Consider the following 17,529-nt stretch of genomic DNA (forward strand, 5'->3'; position numbering starts at 1 on the left):
TCCTAGGTTGGTTGCATAACTTAGTTATTGTGAATTGAACTGCTATAAACATTGATGTAGCCATGACACTATAGTGTGCTCATATTAGATCCTTTGGATATATGCCAAGGAGTGGGATAACACTATAACTTTCAGTGAGACAGGAAGAATTGCATGCCACTCTATTTATACTCCTTCAAAAAGTTCTTTTATTCAGTCATTCAACAAACATGTCTTGATTACCTCTATGTTCTAGACATCGTTTAAGACATGGGGCACATCGAGGTGAACAACACAGACAAGAAAATTTCTTGCCTTCGAGTATGTTACATCTTAGTGATGGGCAAGGGAGTAATAGAGAGTATAAGCCATAAAGATAACAAAGAACTGAATTACATAGTGTATTTAAAGTTTAGAGCACTATAGGAGAAGTGGGCTGTAGTGAAGAGAATCAGACAAAAGTCATGGAGAAAAAATGAGAGGTGATTGCAATTTCAAATAGAGTAGTCAGATAAATCCTCATTGAAAAGATTCAATTTGACAAAAGGCTTGAAGGATGAGAAAAGCAATCCAGCCATGGAACAGCAAGTGGGCTCAGTAGGTCTGGAGTGCAGTGAGTGAAGGGATCACAGCAGTAGATCAGGCGGAACCAGTGAAGCAGTGCAACATGTTTTTGTGAATAAAGTTTTATTAGAACACAACTAATGTCCATGTGATTAACTATTTTTCATGGCCACATTCATTCTACAAGTGCAGAGTGGAGTTGTAGAGACAGAGAAAATCTGGCTCACAAACACTAACATATTTATCATCTACCCAGCATTTTATACAAAATATTTGTGACCCCTAACATGGGTAGAGACAGGCAGGAAATGGTTAGGGGTTATGTGAGAGTAGAAATGAAGCGATGTAGTCAGAAATGGATAGGTTCTAGATGCAATTTGAAGAGGGCAGATGGTATTTGGAATTTGCTAATATTCTGAGTGTGCAGTTGGGAGAGAAAGATAGGAGTCAAATGATGTCAAAGGATTCTGGCCTGGGCAACTGGAAAGATGACATTAACTAAAGGAAATTTTGCATAGACCAGATCACCCTCCCTGATTCCCCTCCATCAGTTGAAGGAGAACAAATTGGAGATTGCTTTTCATACATGTTTAGAAAGTAGATACAAAGAAAAGAAAAACACACATTGGAGTAGAGGCCATGTTTCCATTCTCCACCTGTGCAGCAGACTGCTCCCTCTTCCTGTGGCCAGATGTCCCTCCCCCTAAACCCTGAGATTGTTGTTGTAATTTCTCATTCAAAACATGAACGGAAAGCACAAACACGAGGTGCTATGTTAGAAGGGACTCACAGTGTGCCTCAGAGTCTTAACTAGTTTGGGGGTAATGGAGCTTTTCTTTAGGGAACTGAAAACTACAATATCCTAAATGTAAAATAATTATGTTAAAAGATTAATCAGGATTTCAGAAAGATGGAGGCAACAGTGCAGTTTTGAATGTCCCTAAACAAAGAAAAGAAAAAGACATATTTGCCCTAGAGGCCATGGAAATAGAAGAAAGAAAGCCAAACCCTGGAATAGCATTTACCACAAAAGTATTGAACAGTTTTTCCTAGGAACCTCAGAACAAGAGATAGGGAAAACCCCCAGCAGGAGGCACCAGACCTGCATGGCAGCAGCACTTGCAGCAGAGGAAATGGGAGACAGGAGGCTTTCAAAGCTCCAGCAGGCATTCCTGCAAAGCACTGTGGACCAGCAGGAGAAGAGCAGCTGACACACAGAGGGGTTAGCTGACACTAACCTGGAAGTTAGTACATTTGGTCTCATATATCCATAGGTTCTACATCTGTGAATTTAACCAACTTCAGGTCAACAATATGCAAAAGAAAAATCACATCTCTACTAACTATGTACAGATTGTTTCTTGTTATTATTCCCTAATCAATATAGTACAACAAGTATTTACAAATTATTGTCATTGTATTAAGTATGATAATTAGAGATGGTTTAAAGCATACAGGAGGATGTGTGCATTGTCTATGCAAATACTACCTCATTTTAAATGAGTTTACATAATAAGGATACAGTTTCTAATGGAATGGAACAATGACTTCATCCCTTTCTCTCTCTACCTTTTCTCTCCCTGTTCCCACTACTCTGCCTCCTCTACCCTACTTATTCTCTTTCTGGTCTCCTTCTCCTCCTTTTTCTCCTTTTCCTTCTTCTTTTATTCTTGAGTTATTTGTGGATTTTAGTGTCTGTGAGGGGTCCTAGATGCAATTCTCTGTGGATACTGAGGAGCAGCTATAAGTACAACTGTTCCACGTTCAAATCTAAAGGGCTGACACTGTCTGGCCCCTCTACTCTCTTGAAAAATGAACAGCCAATGCTCCTTTTGAGAACATGGCCCCGCACAGAAGAGAAATTGCTGGGAGGAACAATAGACACAAAGGATAAAACTTGCAGGTGGGAAATGGCCAGAAGATCTTAGAAAGCAAGCCACCATGTTTTTGAATAGTACAAGAAGAAGGGGAAGAAGCAAAAGGAGAAGAAGGAGGAGAAGACCAGAAAGAGAATAAGTAGGGTAGAGGAGGTGGAGGGGAGGGAAGAGGGAGAGAAAAGGTAGAGAGAGAAAGGGAGAAAGTCATTGTTCCATTCCACTAGAAACTGTATCCTCTGACACACTTTTACAGAGACAACGAATTTCACATAAAAATGCATAGCAAGAAAAGATGGAAACCAGATCCCATATAAAGGTATTCTAAGAAAAAGAATTGCATTCTCTCATGATAACAAGTGCAAAAAGAACCCACCAAGCAGATCAGATGGTAAACAACTCTTTCAAACCTAGCTTAAAGACATTACATAAAACAATGCAAAATGTGACAGAACATGAAAGAGGACTGGGGAATTATTATTTCATGGATAGAGAGTTTCCGTTTGGGATGGTGAAAAGTTTTGGCGATGGATAGTGGATAATGCTTGAACAAGATTGTGCATCTACTTAATGCTATGCCATTATCTACTTAAAAATGGTTGAAACGGTGAGTTCTATGTTATTTGTGTTGTTCCACAGTAAAAAAGAACAATGTAGGGCTGGGTTTGTGGCTCAGTGGTACAACAGTTGCTTAGCATGTGTGGAGCACTGGGTTTGATTTTCAACACCACATATAAATAAGTAAAATAAAGGTCCATTGACAACTAAAAAAAAAAAAAAAAAGAAAAACATAAATGGAAATTAGATGAGATGGTAGAACTCAAATGAAGACAAAACGGGAACACAGAGAGTAAATGAACATAAAAATAGTACCTAAAAGATGATTAAAAAAATATTCCAGAGACAATGGTAAATATAAAATGAAAAAAGCCAGGCAAGTTCTACAAACAATAATGCAAACACACATAGGAATTTAGTATGCCTAAAAGTGACATTTCAAATCAGTAGGACAGATTATTCAACAAATTGTGATACATATATTTTGGGGTTAAATAAATAATATCTCTGGAAGGATCCAAAAAGTAGGAAAAGGTTATGTCTCCTGTGGGAAGTGTGGTGAAGATGGTGGCTGCAAAATTGGAGGGAATGGGTGGATTTCCAATGAGTACTCTTTTGTATCTTTTTAAGTGCTCTATTGTGTGAATATATTACTTCCAAATATTGAATGCCAGAGTTCAAATCCCACATTCCCAGTTAAATGGTAGTTCTTAATCTTGAGCAAATTATTGACAATTATCTCTTAAGTATCAAGAGACTGAGCATAACTTTCAGCCCCAAATTCTCAATGAATGAAATTACTAGTGAAAACAACCCAATGCCCACAGGGGATGTGTGGATAAACAAAGATGGTGTATCCACACAATATGGTATCAGGCAGTCTTAACTGGGGAAGAAAGACTCACACTTTACAGCATGGATGATGATCCTTGAAAACAGTCTTGTAAGTGGGAGAAGACATTTATAAAAGGTCACATTGTATGATTCCTCTTATATGCAATGTCCAGAAAAGGCAAAACCAGAGGGATTAATGGTTGCTTGGGGCCACGGGGTGGTGGGAGTGAGAATGACCACTAACACGCACAAGTGTTTCTTTTTGGGATTATGAAAATGTTATGAATTAGAAGGTGGCGACGGTTACACAACTGGTGAACGTCCTTAATGCCCATGTACTGCACGTTTTTAATGAAGAATTTTATGTGAATTTTATTTTAAGAAAAAATTTAAAAATATAAAGTACTAATCTTTCCACGTTGATGGTCTGCTGCCTCCATCATCCTCTTGCCCCACTCCATTTCTTCCCTTTTCTCCCGCCAGCTCCCTCACTGGGCATCTGCGCCCCAGGACTCTTACCTGGCACAGAGGCTGCGCAACTAACCCTACCCTTGGACTGCTGGCTTAGGCTGCTTCCTGCGCATGCGCACTTTACTCGCAGTGCGTGAAGATGGAGGCCAAGAACTGATTTTTTTCTTGTGAGGTTCGGTTGATGGCAGTGGTCGCTGAAGGGGCACGTGCCGGAATCAGTGGAGGAGGACCTGAAAGCCAAATAATTCAGTATTTATCCCCCATTTGAAGTGTGATCTCTCTACTGGTAAGCTCTGGAAGCTGTGCTCTGAAAGCCACGTTGGTTGCCTGCTGAGCACTTGCCAAACCTGAGGATTGAGGCCACAGGCCTCAGGTTGAGGCCTTCCTTCTCTGCATACAATTTGATCCTAGAGCACTAGATCATTAGTGAAGTGTCAGAGTGATTCTGGCCTTGTGTGTGAATGTTAATCGAAGAGGTGCCTCTCTGCTGCCCTGGTGCATGAGTGTTGGGTAAATGATGATTTATTCCAGGCCATGTTCTGGGTGGGCCTCATACTGCTGTAGTTCACTTGGCCAAGTCTCAGGTTATCAGCTGCCCTCAGGATACCTGTGAACCCTTGGGACACCCCTGGTAGATTCCCCATGTTTTCTATTCACCTTTCCCAGCTGGGATCTTCAGTGACCCAAATATGCTGGAATATGCCATGAATCTTATTTTGTAAAATGCCTCTCAGGTAGGTCATAAGACCTAGGCCATTCTCCATGAGAACTTTTGGTTTGATTTTTGCATTTTTTCTGGTCAACATGAACCCATCTTCTGGCATCTTCAAGTTGCTTCACATTTTATGCTTTTAAATCTACCCTCAAACTTTGTTTTTTTACTACCATATTCCTTCCTCTTTCCTCAATTCCTAGCCTTTACCCTTGTTATTCTAGCCAAGTTTTAGTTCCTTTCTTCTCAGGCAGACTGTGATCCTCACCTCTACCAAACAATACCAGAGTTAGTGGCAATTCAACCTGAAGAGTGCTCTTTATTACTTATCTATTAATCAATTCCATTACATTTCTTTATTCAATTTTATTGTTTTAAAAGTATACCTGTGTGAATAAGTTTTGATACCTCTATGAAGAAAAATATTTTACAGCCAAGTGGTTATAGAAGGCTTCTTTATTATCTGTTAACCAATTCTATTATGATTCTTTATTCAAATTTGAATATTTATTGGAATAAATAAATTTGTACCTACATAACTCCATATTTAAAAAATATTTGTATCTACATATACGTGGAAAACTATGTGGTGCCCAAGTGGTGCCAGGAAGCCTCTTTTTTACTTACCTCTCAATTCTATTACATTTCTTTATTCAACTATATTAAGTCTTAAAAATGTATAAGTGAATAATTTTGTATTTATGTACCTCTCTCTCTCTCTCTCTCTATATATATATATATATATGTGGAAAACTATTTGGTATTCAAATGGTACCATAAGGCCTCTTTATGACTTACCTATTAATCAATCCTATAGCATTTCTTAACTCAACTTTATTACATTTTGAACAGTGTCTTAATGAAAGAAGTTCTATCTATCTATCCATGTATATATGTGCCACATTATTGGTACCCATGTAGTAGCCAAAGGCCTCTTTAATTTTACGAATTGTCAGTGGTACCAGAAGTCCTCTTTATTATGTATTAGTGAATTATATTACATTTTTATTTAATTTTATTAAACACTGAATGTTTATGAGAATAAATAAATGTGTATCACTCTATCTATATACATGTGGAAAACTATTTGGTCCCTAAGTGGCACCACTGATCTTAGCAGTTCTTACATTATGTAGCCATAGTAGCGAGAAATCTCCATATCTCTTTCCCTCTCAATGAAACACTGCACTCTCCCCAAAGCAATGTACTTGGCAGCATTCTCACGCTCTTGTTGAGCCTTCTTCTTCATGGCTTCCCGCTCTGGCCTCTGCTGTTTGGTGATGGGAGTTGATAGTACTTGCCCAGGAACATTGGGTTTCCTCCATGGAATTGGTTGTAAGGCAAAGTCTTGGAGGAGATATTGGTTTTGAGGCTTGGGCAGTTGTGACTGGGGCTTGGTCACAAGCATGGGAACGGGTTACCACTGGAGAGAGGTGCAAGATGGTGTTTTGTATGGTGTAGGCCCATAAGAAGCAGACCGAGAAACACTAGGCTGGGTAGAAGCAGTCAAAACAGACTGATTGGCATGGTTCAAAACGGGCTGAGCTGGTTTGGCAGGACACAACCAAGATGGGTTGGCAGTAGCTGGTTGGGATTGGTTGACTGCCATGGGTTGAGCTGAGCTAGCGGGAAGAGGCTGGACAGGGTAAGCCCCAGTAGGTCTCTGTGAGGCCAGAGACTGTGGCCTCCGATTGATTACTGGTCGAGGTGGAAGTTTCTCCAGGGTCAGAAAAGGCAAAGGTACCAATTTTACCTTCCCAGGTGGTGGAGGCTCATAAATGGATGGAGAGGGACCCTCTCCTTCAGCACTGATATCTGGGTTCTGGGCTTTGACTTTGTGTTTTCTCAGGACCTTAACTGCCAGCCATGGGTGGGGGTCTTGGGTACTGCCTGAATTTCCCAGGGCCCGGGAGGAAGAGAGCTCAGTTTTCTTATTATTCTTCTTCCCCAGTGCGTGGAAAACCTGCACCGACTCCAGTATGTGCATGTCGAGACAGCTCCGAGGCTTTTTAAAGGTCTCTTGGCAAAGCTCAGGTTGGTTCCTCTTCCGCTTCATCTTGGGCACAGTTGGCTTCTCTTCCATCTTGACCTTATTGCCTGGCTGCTTCCTCTCCTCAGCTTTCCTGGAGTTGTTTTCTCTGGTCCTCTTGGTCTTTTCCTGCCCATGGCCCTTAGCCTTGCTGTTCCTGCTGGATGCAGCTTTCTGAGGTTTGCTGATAGAGTGCTTGGCTGTGTGCACAGGGACCCTATTACTGTCTGCATCCCTGTGAGCAACTTCTCCTCCTAATGCACATTCCAGGTCCCTTGGCTGCATTTTGGCCTGAGGAGTTCCATCAGGAGACTCTGAGGCTTTATGTTTGTTTTCCTCACTGGGTCACTAGGACCCTTTATGGCACTTGTGATTTCCTGTCTCTGATTCACCATGATGGCTCTGGTTTCATTGGATTTTGTTATTGTGGGACTTTCAGTTTGGTCAAAGTCTTTCAAGGAACTGAAAAGCTCAAGAAGGTGAAAATCTCCCACCAGTGCAGTGAGGTCTGCAAAACCACTACTAGATTCAATCCCATTTTCAAGTGTGCCTTGGTCCTCAAGACTCAGGCTATTCCTTTCTAGATGGATATTTTCAGAATGTGGCTTCTCCTCTTGGTCCAGAGGACCAATGGAGGCCAGAAGCTGGTGGATTTCAAGGATGTCTAAAGGGAGTAGTGGAGGATCCTGGTTCTCCATGGCAATCTGGTAGGCATCCAGTGGCTCTGAGAGCATGGTGTTAATCTCACACAAATTCTTAATTTCTGTTTGTTCCTGGCTTTGATTTGGAGGCAATGCCAACAAATCAGTAGAACTTTGGACTGTAGTTATTGTGGAAATGTCCCCAAGTTCAGTTTGTGAGTTTTTCTCAATTATTTGGCTTTTTCTATTTTTGCAGGTGTACAGGAATTCCGGAGGCTGTGGCAGACGAAATATCTGACTTGGAGATTGCAATCCCAAGGAAGCCTCCATCCCTAGGGAAGTTTCCATCACTGCAAAGAAAGGAATCAAGGATGATGGTAAGTAGGATGCTCCCCCTGCCCAGCAACTCACTAATTAGGGAACCTGTGGACTGTGGATAAGGCATTTCTATTAGCTCTTTTTAAGGACTGCAAACTAGTCTCTGTTAGGAGGTGCCTGTTAGTTACAAGTGATCACTTGATGACACAGTTTTGGGCTGACACATCATCATGGCAGCATGGCTCACTGGTAGAGCATTGTCTACTCTGTGTGGAAATGCACAAAAACTGTTTTATGAAATCTCTCATTCTCATATAGGGCCTCTTAATTCTCTCTACTCTTCCCAGAATGTAAGAACACTTAACACTATGAACTAGGAGAGCGTGAGCTCTTGCCCATGAAAAATATGTGAAAGGACAGATTTTTAGACCCATGCTTTGGACAGCATCATTGCATAGAAAGTTTAAGTCTTGCAGTAAATTAAGGAAAAATTATATTGTCACACTCTGATATGTTTTGCAGTATCTTCCTAAGAGATCAAATAAAATTAGGGAAATAAATTTATAATGTTGTGGTGTAGTGGGATTGATCTGCAAAAATTGTGACAAGTAGCCTCCTTCAGTGTCTTGGAGGTCTCTTAAATGCATCCTGGGTGGCCATTATGGTGTCCTGCATTCTTGTTTTCAGAGTCTGAAAATGTGGAGTGCTAAACAAGGATGGTGGTTAAAGTCTCAGGACTTGAATACTACAGGTCTGTGGACCCACAGCTATCAGTTGCAATCTGGACCCTCAATTAAATGGTAATCTAATCCTTCCCCTTCTTGCTGATTGTACTCACCTTGAAAAACATTTTCTGTAATAGGTTGAGTGAATACCGAGCAGTAGATCCCAGGGTTAGAGACTGATCTTAGAGCATTTGTGGGCTGAACCTTCTGCAGCACTGTCACCCTTTCTGGTTGAGGGGCAGTGGCACTACTTCCTGCATATGGCACACAGTCATAGGATTGCAGACAGGAACTGTGTTCTCCAGAGAGCAGAGTCCCCAGAGTGTTTTGATCAGAGTAGTAGACCTGGCTTCCTTCTTGGTAGGGAAGTGAGAGGGTATGTCCCTGATTTGGAATCTGAGATGGTGTCTTCTGAACAAACCTGGCATATAGTCATGGACACACAGAAACCATGACATTGGTTTCAGAAGTTTTTTCATATTGGGATGTCATAGTCATGGAGGAACCTGCTATGTCCTGGTCAGTGAGAATCAGATTAAAGTCCCTGAGTGAAGATGAGCTCTTTTCAGCACATCCTGGGGTATACCACTCAGAAACACTTGGATAGGAGGCAGGTGCCGTGGTGATCTGGTTCTGGCTAGTAACCCCAGACACCATGGCTGTGCTAGCATGTTGATAAAGGTAGGCACTGCCCATGAGTGGCTGGAAGGAGGTGCCACAGGTTGAGGGCAGTAACCATGCTGAAGTGGCAGCTGGAGCAGAGGCTCTGGAGAAGTTGCAGACACTTCCTGTCTGGGAAGCTGCGTTGGTCACACAGGAAGAGAGAGCTGCAGAGAATGTGCAGTTCCATGTAAAGAAGAATTTTGGGAATTTTCTGTAGGAAGAAAGAGGGTGGTGAAAATGTGATGAAACTGAGAGATTCTTATGATATCTGAGGACAAATATCATCCTAAGGTTGTGTCAGTCAGAAATCATTGAGATACCCCAAATCAAACCATTTAGGATGGCTGCAAGTGTGGGAGCAGTTTGGTATTCTTCTTCAACTGTCTTTTCTCTCCAACTGGGCACAGTAGGCCCAAGTGATCTGCTTCACTCATTGTTCCCTAAAAGCATCCTTCTCTCTGCCCTCTCTTTCCTTTGAGTGGGCCATAGTATTAACTTATGAATATGTCGTAGAGCTGAAGCATTTTAGGACTTTGAGAACACTTAACATTAAAGGTTTGTAAGTGAGGAAACGGAAGCTCAGAGAAGTAAGATTGATTTGTTCAATATCAGTACCAGGTCATAGAAAATTACTCCCTTGTTCGGACTCTGTGCTCTAGACAAAGAGCACAAGTCAGGGAAATAGAATTTTATTTTTCCCTCTTCATAGAAAACAGTCCTGGTATCATCACTGTTATCTTTAGGGTCCTGCTCACCCTCCATTTTCTAGAGTTTACTTGTACCCTTCAGATGGTATATTTAGTGGATCTTTCTTTACCCTCTTAAACCTGGCTTTTGATGCTACATCAAAATAACTACCTGAGAGTAAGTTTCTCAAGAAATGCTTTCTGGAAGAAAAAATGTTATTTAAACTCTATGAGATTCAGGTTACTACTCTGGAAGGCGGTTACCTAATACTAACAGTGATCATTCATCCATGAATCAAAATCATATATTACTTAAGGTTCATATGAAGGAATATAAAGTATGTCCTGGAAAGACAGAAAGGCAAAAATGAAAAACAGCATAGAACTAAAAAGAATGCATAGATATTGATGAAAACTTGGAAATGTAGCAAATTTACTAGCAAATGAAGATCTGTTATCATGCATAAAATATTATGAAAGATAATGTTTCTAGTCTATTTTCCTGAATACTGTTAACTAAAACGCTGCCCACCATTAAGGTGATTTTAAATGAATTTCTATGCAGTACACATAGGCAGAGAAACTCTATCAGCCAACATAAGCAGCAAAATTAAGAAAAAGTAAACATATAAGTAGCCACAATATTTGTAGCTACCTATTTCAAAATAAGTGTTATATAGCCAGCTGCAGTGGCACAAACCTGTAATCTCAGCCACTCAGGAGCATGAGGCAGGAGGATTGCAAGTTTGAGGAAGGCCTTGGCCATTTAGTGAGACACTGTGTCAAAATAAAATTTTAGAAGGGCCAGGGCTGCAGCTCTGTGGTAGAGCACTTGTCTCGTACATGTGAGGCACTGGGTTCAAGCCTCAGCACCACATAAAAATGAATAAATGAAGATATTGTGTCCATAAAAAGGGGGGGTGCTGGGGATGTAGCTCAGTGGTAAAGTGTCTCTAGGTTCATTTCCTGGTACTGCAAACCAATCACTTTCCCACCACATGCAAAAAGCAAAAACCAAAGCAAAAGCCCACTATGAATGGTGGGGTGGGCCTGTGGTCCCAGCTTTCAGGAGGCTGAGGCTATGGGGTTGTTGGAGCCCAGGAATTCAAAACCACCATGGACAATTTAGCAAGATCCTGTCTCAGGACCTCAACAAAATGTGCTGGGGATATAGATTGTGGTAGCATGCCTGCCTAGCATGAATGAGACCCTGCATTTCAATTTCTGCATTCATTTCCCAGCACTGGAAAGAAGAAAGAAAGGAAGGAGGGAAAGAAGGAAGGGAAGGAAAAAGGAAGGAAGGAAGGAAGGAAGGAAGGAAGGAAGGAAGGAAGGAAATTTTGGCCAAAGTATAGAATGAAACAAGAAGTGTAAAGTTATTTCATCACTGTGCTTGTTCACCTTCCTCTAAATATTACCCATGAATGATATGAATTTTACTAGTAGAGATTTCAATTAATATGAAAACATTTTCTGATAAACATTTCAGTCAGTTTGTTTTTTTTTTTTTTTTTTGCTGGGGGGTCGGGTCCTTGGAATTTAAACCAGGGACACTTTCCCATTACCTCACATCCCCAGCCCTTTTTATTTTTTTTAGAGACAGGGTCTCACTATGTTGCTTAGGGCCTGATGGATTTGTGTAGACATGCAAAGAGAGGCTTGTGGAAAAAGCATTGTGGTTATGCTGTGCACCCAAGGAAGGGGTGTGTCTGTTCAGCCCAACTTCATCTAAATTGCTTTTGCTTTTGATCCCCTGGAGAGTGTTAGTTTCACCACTTTCTCTTGTAATGCGATAAAGTCAGTCAGGACTGAATTGGTAATAATATATATATGAGTACTGAGCTGGTTGTGGGGGAATACAACTATGGGATTTAATCATTTTCCTTGGTGGTAAGGTTTTTTTTTTTTTGTGGTGGTGGGGGTTTACCAGGGATTGAACTCTACCACTGAGCCACATCACCAGCCCTATTTTATGTTTTATTAGAGACATGGTCGCACTGAGTTGCTTAGCACCTTGCCATTGCTGATGTATCCTTTGAACTTGCAATCTTCCTGCCTCAGTCTCCCAAGCTGCTGGGATTAGAGTCATGTGTCACCCACCCAGAAATGTGGTAAGTTGTTTTTTAAAAAAATATTCTGTTAGTTGTCAATGGACCTTTATTTAATTTTTGGACTTCTTTAGAGAAGAAGTGAATAGATAGTGTGATTCACAATGTCAAGAACCCACAGGAAGTTAAGCGCATATATAGAGAAAATTGCTCATAAATAAAGATAAATAGTACATTTACAGGCCTATTTTCCCATCTCTTACACTGCTAATTATGGAATATAATTTATTTTTTGCTGGTTGTGTGTGGGATAATTCTTAGCTAGGAGGGATTGTGAAATGTTTGGTGGTATAAAGATATGGCTTGGAGTATGTCAACTTTTTCAGGGTATATTTTTTTTTTCTTTTTATCTCAGTCGCATACCTCAGATAGCTTACTTCTATAATACTGGCATGTAATGTAAGACTAAGAACATACAGTGAGTATCTGTAAGCCAGATCATTCCTTGTGTTCTCTTAGAAATCAAGGGTATCCCCAGCTACTATAGGTTAAGGAGATGGAGATGATGGAGACGGGTGCAGACCTCATGAATTCAGCAAAGCCTTTATTCAGCTATGGAGTCAGGCATCAGATGGGCAGACTTTTTGTTTAGAAATGGCTGCTGATCTGGGTTTATATAGGTTACAAACTGGGAGGTAACTTACCCATTGAAGACTTTAACAGGACGTGGGCATTCAGGAAAAAGGTTGCAAAAACTAGAAATTTGTTTTTATTGGCAGTGTTTTCATAGGGCAGAAATGGAGGGTGCATTGTCCTATCCCTGAGAATGGATATATTGGGAAAGGACCAATTCTTGCCCTTTTCCAGGGATGTTTTGTCACTGAGTGATGTTTGCTTCCTTCCCAGGGATTTTTATGTCACTGGGAAAGGAAGTATTGGGAAAGGATCAATGTTATCAATGTTCTGCTTTTCCCTCCCTCCCTCTTCCTAGGCCACACTGTTTTTGGGTTGTCATTTGCATATCTTTTATTTCAGACTCTGAGAAGTCATAATGAATAGTGGCAATGATTTCAGATCTGGTTGCTTCTTGGTGAGAAACGGTGAAGTAGGAGGACCCCTGATCTCAGAGTTCTGGAAAAGAACATGGGTTCTCTGGTGGTTGAGGCTGAAGAAGAGTATATGTGGGAGTAGACTTGGGGCTCAGGCACAGTCTTCCTTTTGTGGTTTCAGAAATTTGGACTGTATTCTGGAGAGGGCTTGAGCCAGACAGGTCACCTCATTAAGAAAATGTTTTTTGTACACAGTTAAGAATAGGGAGAAGAAAGGCTATTATGATAAAGGTGAAGATTAACAGATTTGTTAGTTCTCGGAAAACAATTTTAGCAGGTCCTATCCTTGGGGAGCCTATTTCCCTTAATCAAGGCCATTGTATCCCTTTCAAACTCAGGGTGCACTTTCCATGATCTCAGGAGTTCGGGTCCTTTGGAGCATTGCAAGCATGATTAACTTTGGAACCATATTTTCCTGATGGTCTAATCATTTCCAACCTGTTTGAAAGACTGTGCAGAACTAGAATAGAAATTAACTGTGTAGTTATAGCTAGTAGCACAGGTATATGTGTAGAAAAGTATTTCAAAGAGTTGAGGGAGGAAATCCCCTTAGCTAAACTGCCCCAAATTTCTTATCAAAAGTAGATGTTTTTGCATTTTCTATGGCAGAACCTGAGATTGTAATTTTAATTCAAACAAGTATTGATACGAAAAAGATCAAGTCCCATTAGGTGATTACATACATTTTGCCATTGTGTCTCAGTGTCATCATATGGATCTCTAGTGACACAAAATTGGGTGATATTACAATGACCCTGAAGTTTCTGAGCCCATTGTAAATGTTGTACTTATTCTCCTAGTCAAATAATAGAATCTTTTAGTTGTTGAATTTTGTTTGAATTATCCGGATCCATATGTTCTTGAGTTTGCCAGGTCTCAGTAACATTCTTATGGAATTGTTGAAGGTAATGGACCTGCTGATGCAATGTCTCCGCTGCAGTCAAAACAACAGTCCCAGCTCTCAGCCACCAGATGAGCCATTTAGCGTGGTGTTTCAGGTGCCTCAGTAGTTCCTACGTGGATGGTACTTAATGGGCCTCCTGCCATGGTACTTTTAATTTTACAAGGAGCCCTTTGAGAGTCATTATAGTTTGTGCTGAACTTTGCCATAGAGTTCAAATGTTGTTGTAGCATACACTTTACACATTTAACATAATATAGATTTTTGTGAGGCATCACAAAATTTGAATGGGTATTTGAATGGGTCTGGACCCTAAAACATAGGGATTTAATACACATACTGTGAAAGTACAATTCCTTATGAAAGGAAATGTTACGATAGATAACATTTTTCAACTTATTATATTGAGAATTATCCTTCCAGATCCCCAAAGTCTCCTCAGTCAGACCTATTTTCCATATTGTGTCCTGAATTGGCAGAAAATCCATTCTCATGGCAGGTGATAATTCTCACTTAGACCAGTATCTAGTGATGTTAGAATGGAAAACAGCTCTATAAGCCAGATGTTCTAAATTGTCTCTATAAGGTAATTTTCATCCCAAAGCTCTAGATTCAGCATCAGTCAGTTCCCCAGGAGAACCCCAATCTATAACTTGTTTTCCTACAACAGAAAGATTCGATGATAGGGTTATCACCTTCAGACCATTGTAAAACTTTTGGTGAATGATTTCTGTGCCAATGGTAAGAGCATATGGGTCTGCTTAATGAGTAATTAACATTAACTTCCTGGCATGCAGGTGAGCCTCTGCCAGTGAGGAAAATAAGCCTGGCCTCTTGATCCTGTTATTTTAGGACATATGTAAGCCGAGTTTCGAGGCCCAGTGTGGTAACAATATGAGTTTCTGAGAGAAACACAAAGAGCGGATCAGGAGGACAGTCCTGAATAATTGAACAAGATTGTTGGGAGGACCTGGTTGTCAAGAAAGGACCAGGCAAGAAGGCCTTGGAATTAAGATAGATTGAAGGGGGAGGATCAAACCATGTTACTGGGTGAGCAGAGACAGGCTGTAGAATGTGGGCCCTATAAGCCTCTGTGTCTCTAGCCATGCTGGCAGTTGTGCATATTATGAAGACCAGCATGAGGAACATGCTAATAGGAATAATGAACTGACCTGTTTTCCTCCATTGCCCCCAGTTATCTCTCTTAACCTATCCCCATGGCGTGGGGTTTGTCTTCCAGGCTCAAGACATTAACATTTTTGCCTGTAGAGAGAGGATTCTCACTGAATACATCAGCCACTTCTTGTCTCTGCTGTTTCTGGTCTGGTGTGGCAGTTTGTGAAGTTAAACATGATATGTGGAAAACACAAAGAGAGGAAATTAATTTGGGTGGGGTCAGGACAATGAATGTTCCTTGAAGGCAGGAACATTCTCTTCTAATGTTTGAAGAGTTGAAAGATGAAGGGGGAGTAAATATGATGAATTTAATTTCACTCTTGAGTGCTATTAAGAAAAGGAAGTAGAGGCTGGGGTCGTGGGTCCACAGTAGAGCACTCGCCTAGTACATGTGAGGCACTAGGTTCGATCCTCAGCACCCCATAAAAATAAACAAATAAAATACAGGTATTGTTCCCAATATAACTAAAAAAATATTTTAAAAGGTAGAAGGATATCTGAGACAGAAACCCTAAGAGTTCTAGGAATGAGGGTCAGCGGTTTCCTCAGGAATGGCTGGGAGGTAGGTCATGTGTAGTCCAGTGAGGCCTGTGAGAACAGAATGATTAGTGGCATTAGCAGGAACAGATTTGAAATTGCTTAGATGTATCTGGGATGGGTGGCCTTGAATTTTAGCTGTGGTGGGTGTGGTCAGAATCACCTCAAAAGGGCCTTTTTTGAGATTCTGTAAATCTGAAGAGGACAGGTTTAGTGAATTCTTCAGGCATCATTGGAGGGAGTGCATATCAGGGTAAGATAATAGGACTTTAGTTTCATGAGGGAGAAACTGGAGATTTGTGGACATAGAGGCTTGTGAAGATGAGGGTGGTGGTGAGAGAGAGCAGCCTGCTTCTCTAGCCAGTCCCCTGTATTATTTCCTAAGGAAATGTATCCCTTGCCAGCCTGATGTGCTGTACAGTGCAACGCTGCCATCTTGTGGAATAAAGGAGCAGCTTCAAGCAGATTTCTTATGTAAATAGAATTAAGAATTCCTGCCTGAGGAACAAAACCTTTTTCCCTGCAGATTAGGATGTTAGAATGAATTATGTTATAAGTGAATTGGAATCAGTAGAAATATTGACTGATTTGTTTCTGGCTCCTGATAAAACTTGAGTGAGAGCAGCAAGTTCAGCTTGTTGAGATGTGGTGCCTGAGGGGAGGGGAGCAGCCTCAATTAAATGGGTGAGGACAAAAGAAGAATCTGCTGTAATCTTTCCTTGAAGTATAGCATAGCCTGCAAGGTATGGGGACTGTTAGCCCAAAAGGACCAGGCTGGATACAAACTTCATGGATCAGCACAGCTTTTAATGAAGAACAGAGTGCTGCCTCTGATGAACCCACTTCTCAGAAGGTGGAAAATGAGCCATGGGCCCAACGGGGAATCAATGCTTATGTAGGTTACAGAGAGGTGACTTAATAATGAGTACTTAGGAAATAGGTTTGGGAGATTTTGAAAATTTGTTTTTACTGTACAATGTTTTTACTTGGAGAAAAATGGTGGGTCTGGGGTCAGCATTCAGTGTTTAACTCTTTCCCTTCAGGGTTCCATTGTAGTGTTACTGGGAAAAGATTTATCAATGCTCTGGCTTCCTTTCTAGGGATTTTTATGTCACTGGGAAATAATGCAGTGGGAAATGATCAATGCCACCCATATGCTGCTTTCTTCTTTGCTCCCTCTTCCCATGCCACAGTATTTTGGAGTTTGTCATTTTCCATATCCAACAGGGACTCTTTCTGGGAGTTTTCAATTATGAACCAGACTGGGGAGTCAGGGAGTGGCTGATCATTTATATGTGAAAAGGGGTTCATTAAGAAATCAAGGATAGGACTGGGGTTGTGGCTCAGCGGTAGAATGCTCACCTCGCACAGGCAGGGCCCTGGGTTTGATCCTCAGCAGCATATAAAAATAAATAAACAAAATAGAGGTATTGTGTCCAAGTATGATTAAAAAATAAATATTAAAGAAAATGAAGGTTATCAAGACAAGAGTGAGAAATCACAGGGGCAGAGGTTTTTTTGTTGGGAGAAGAGTATAGGGTTTAATAGAGAGTCTTGCTGCTAGGAAGTTAGGGGATCCAGGAGTTGTGCATGCAGTCATTGGACTGTGGTTGGGGGAATGTTGGTGGAATGGGGAGAAATGACCAACAGCTGAGAAGTTCTGAAAGGGAGGGAGTGTGTGGTAAGAATAGTAAAAGGTTGACA

The 17,529-nt window shown here is 41.0% G+C and overlaps 1 protein-coding gene across 1 annotated transcript in view; it reads right to left on the reverse strand.

Moving 5' to 3' along the window:
* Positions 1 to 6,115: 6,115 nt before the first annotated feature.
* Positions 6,116 to 17,529, reverse strand: part of LOC308632762 (uncharacterized protein C2orf78-like) — a gene marked incomplete at both ends in the record, with an annotated part of 61,836 nt that continues 50,422 nt past the window's right edge. Inside the window, 3 exon segments of the mRNA XM_081265128.1 lie at positions 6,116 to 6,409; positions 6,413 to 7,356; positions 7,359 to 8,012. Of these exon segments, the coding sequence (XP_081121254.1) occupies positions 6,116 to 6,409; positions 6,413 to 7,356; positions 7,359 to 8,012 (1,892 nt within the window).

Source organism: Spermophilus citellus, assembly GCF_964194105.1.
Source record: "Spermophilus citellus genome assembly, chromosome: 13".
Classification (NCBI taxonomy): domain Eukaryota; kingdom Metazoa; phylum Chordata; class Mammalia; order Rodentia; family Sciuridae; genus Spermophilus; species Spermophilus citellus.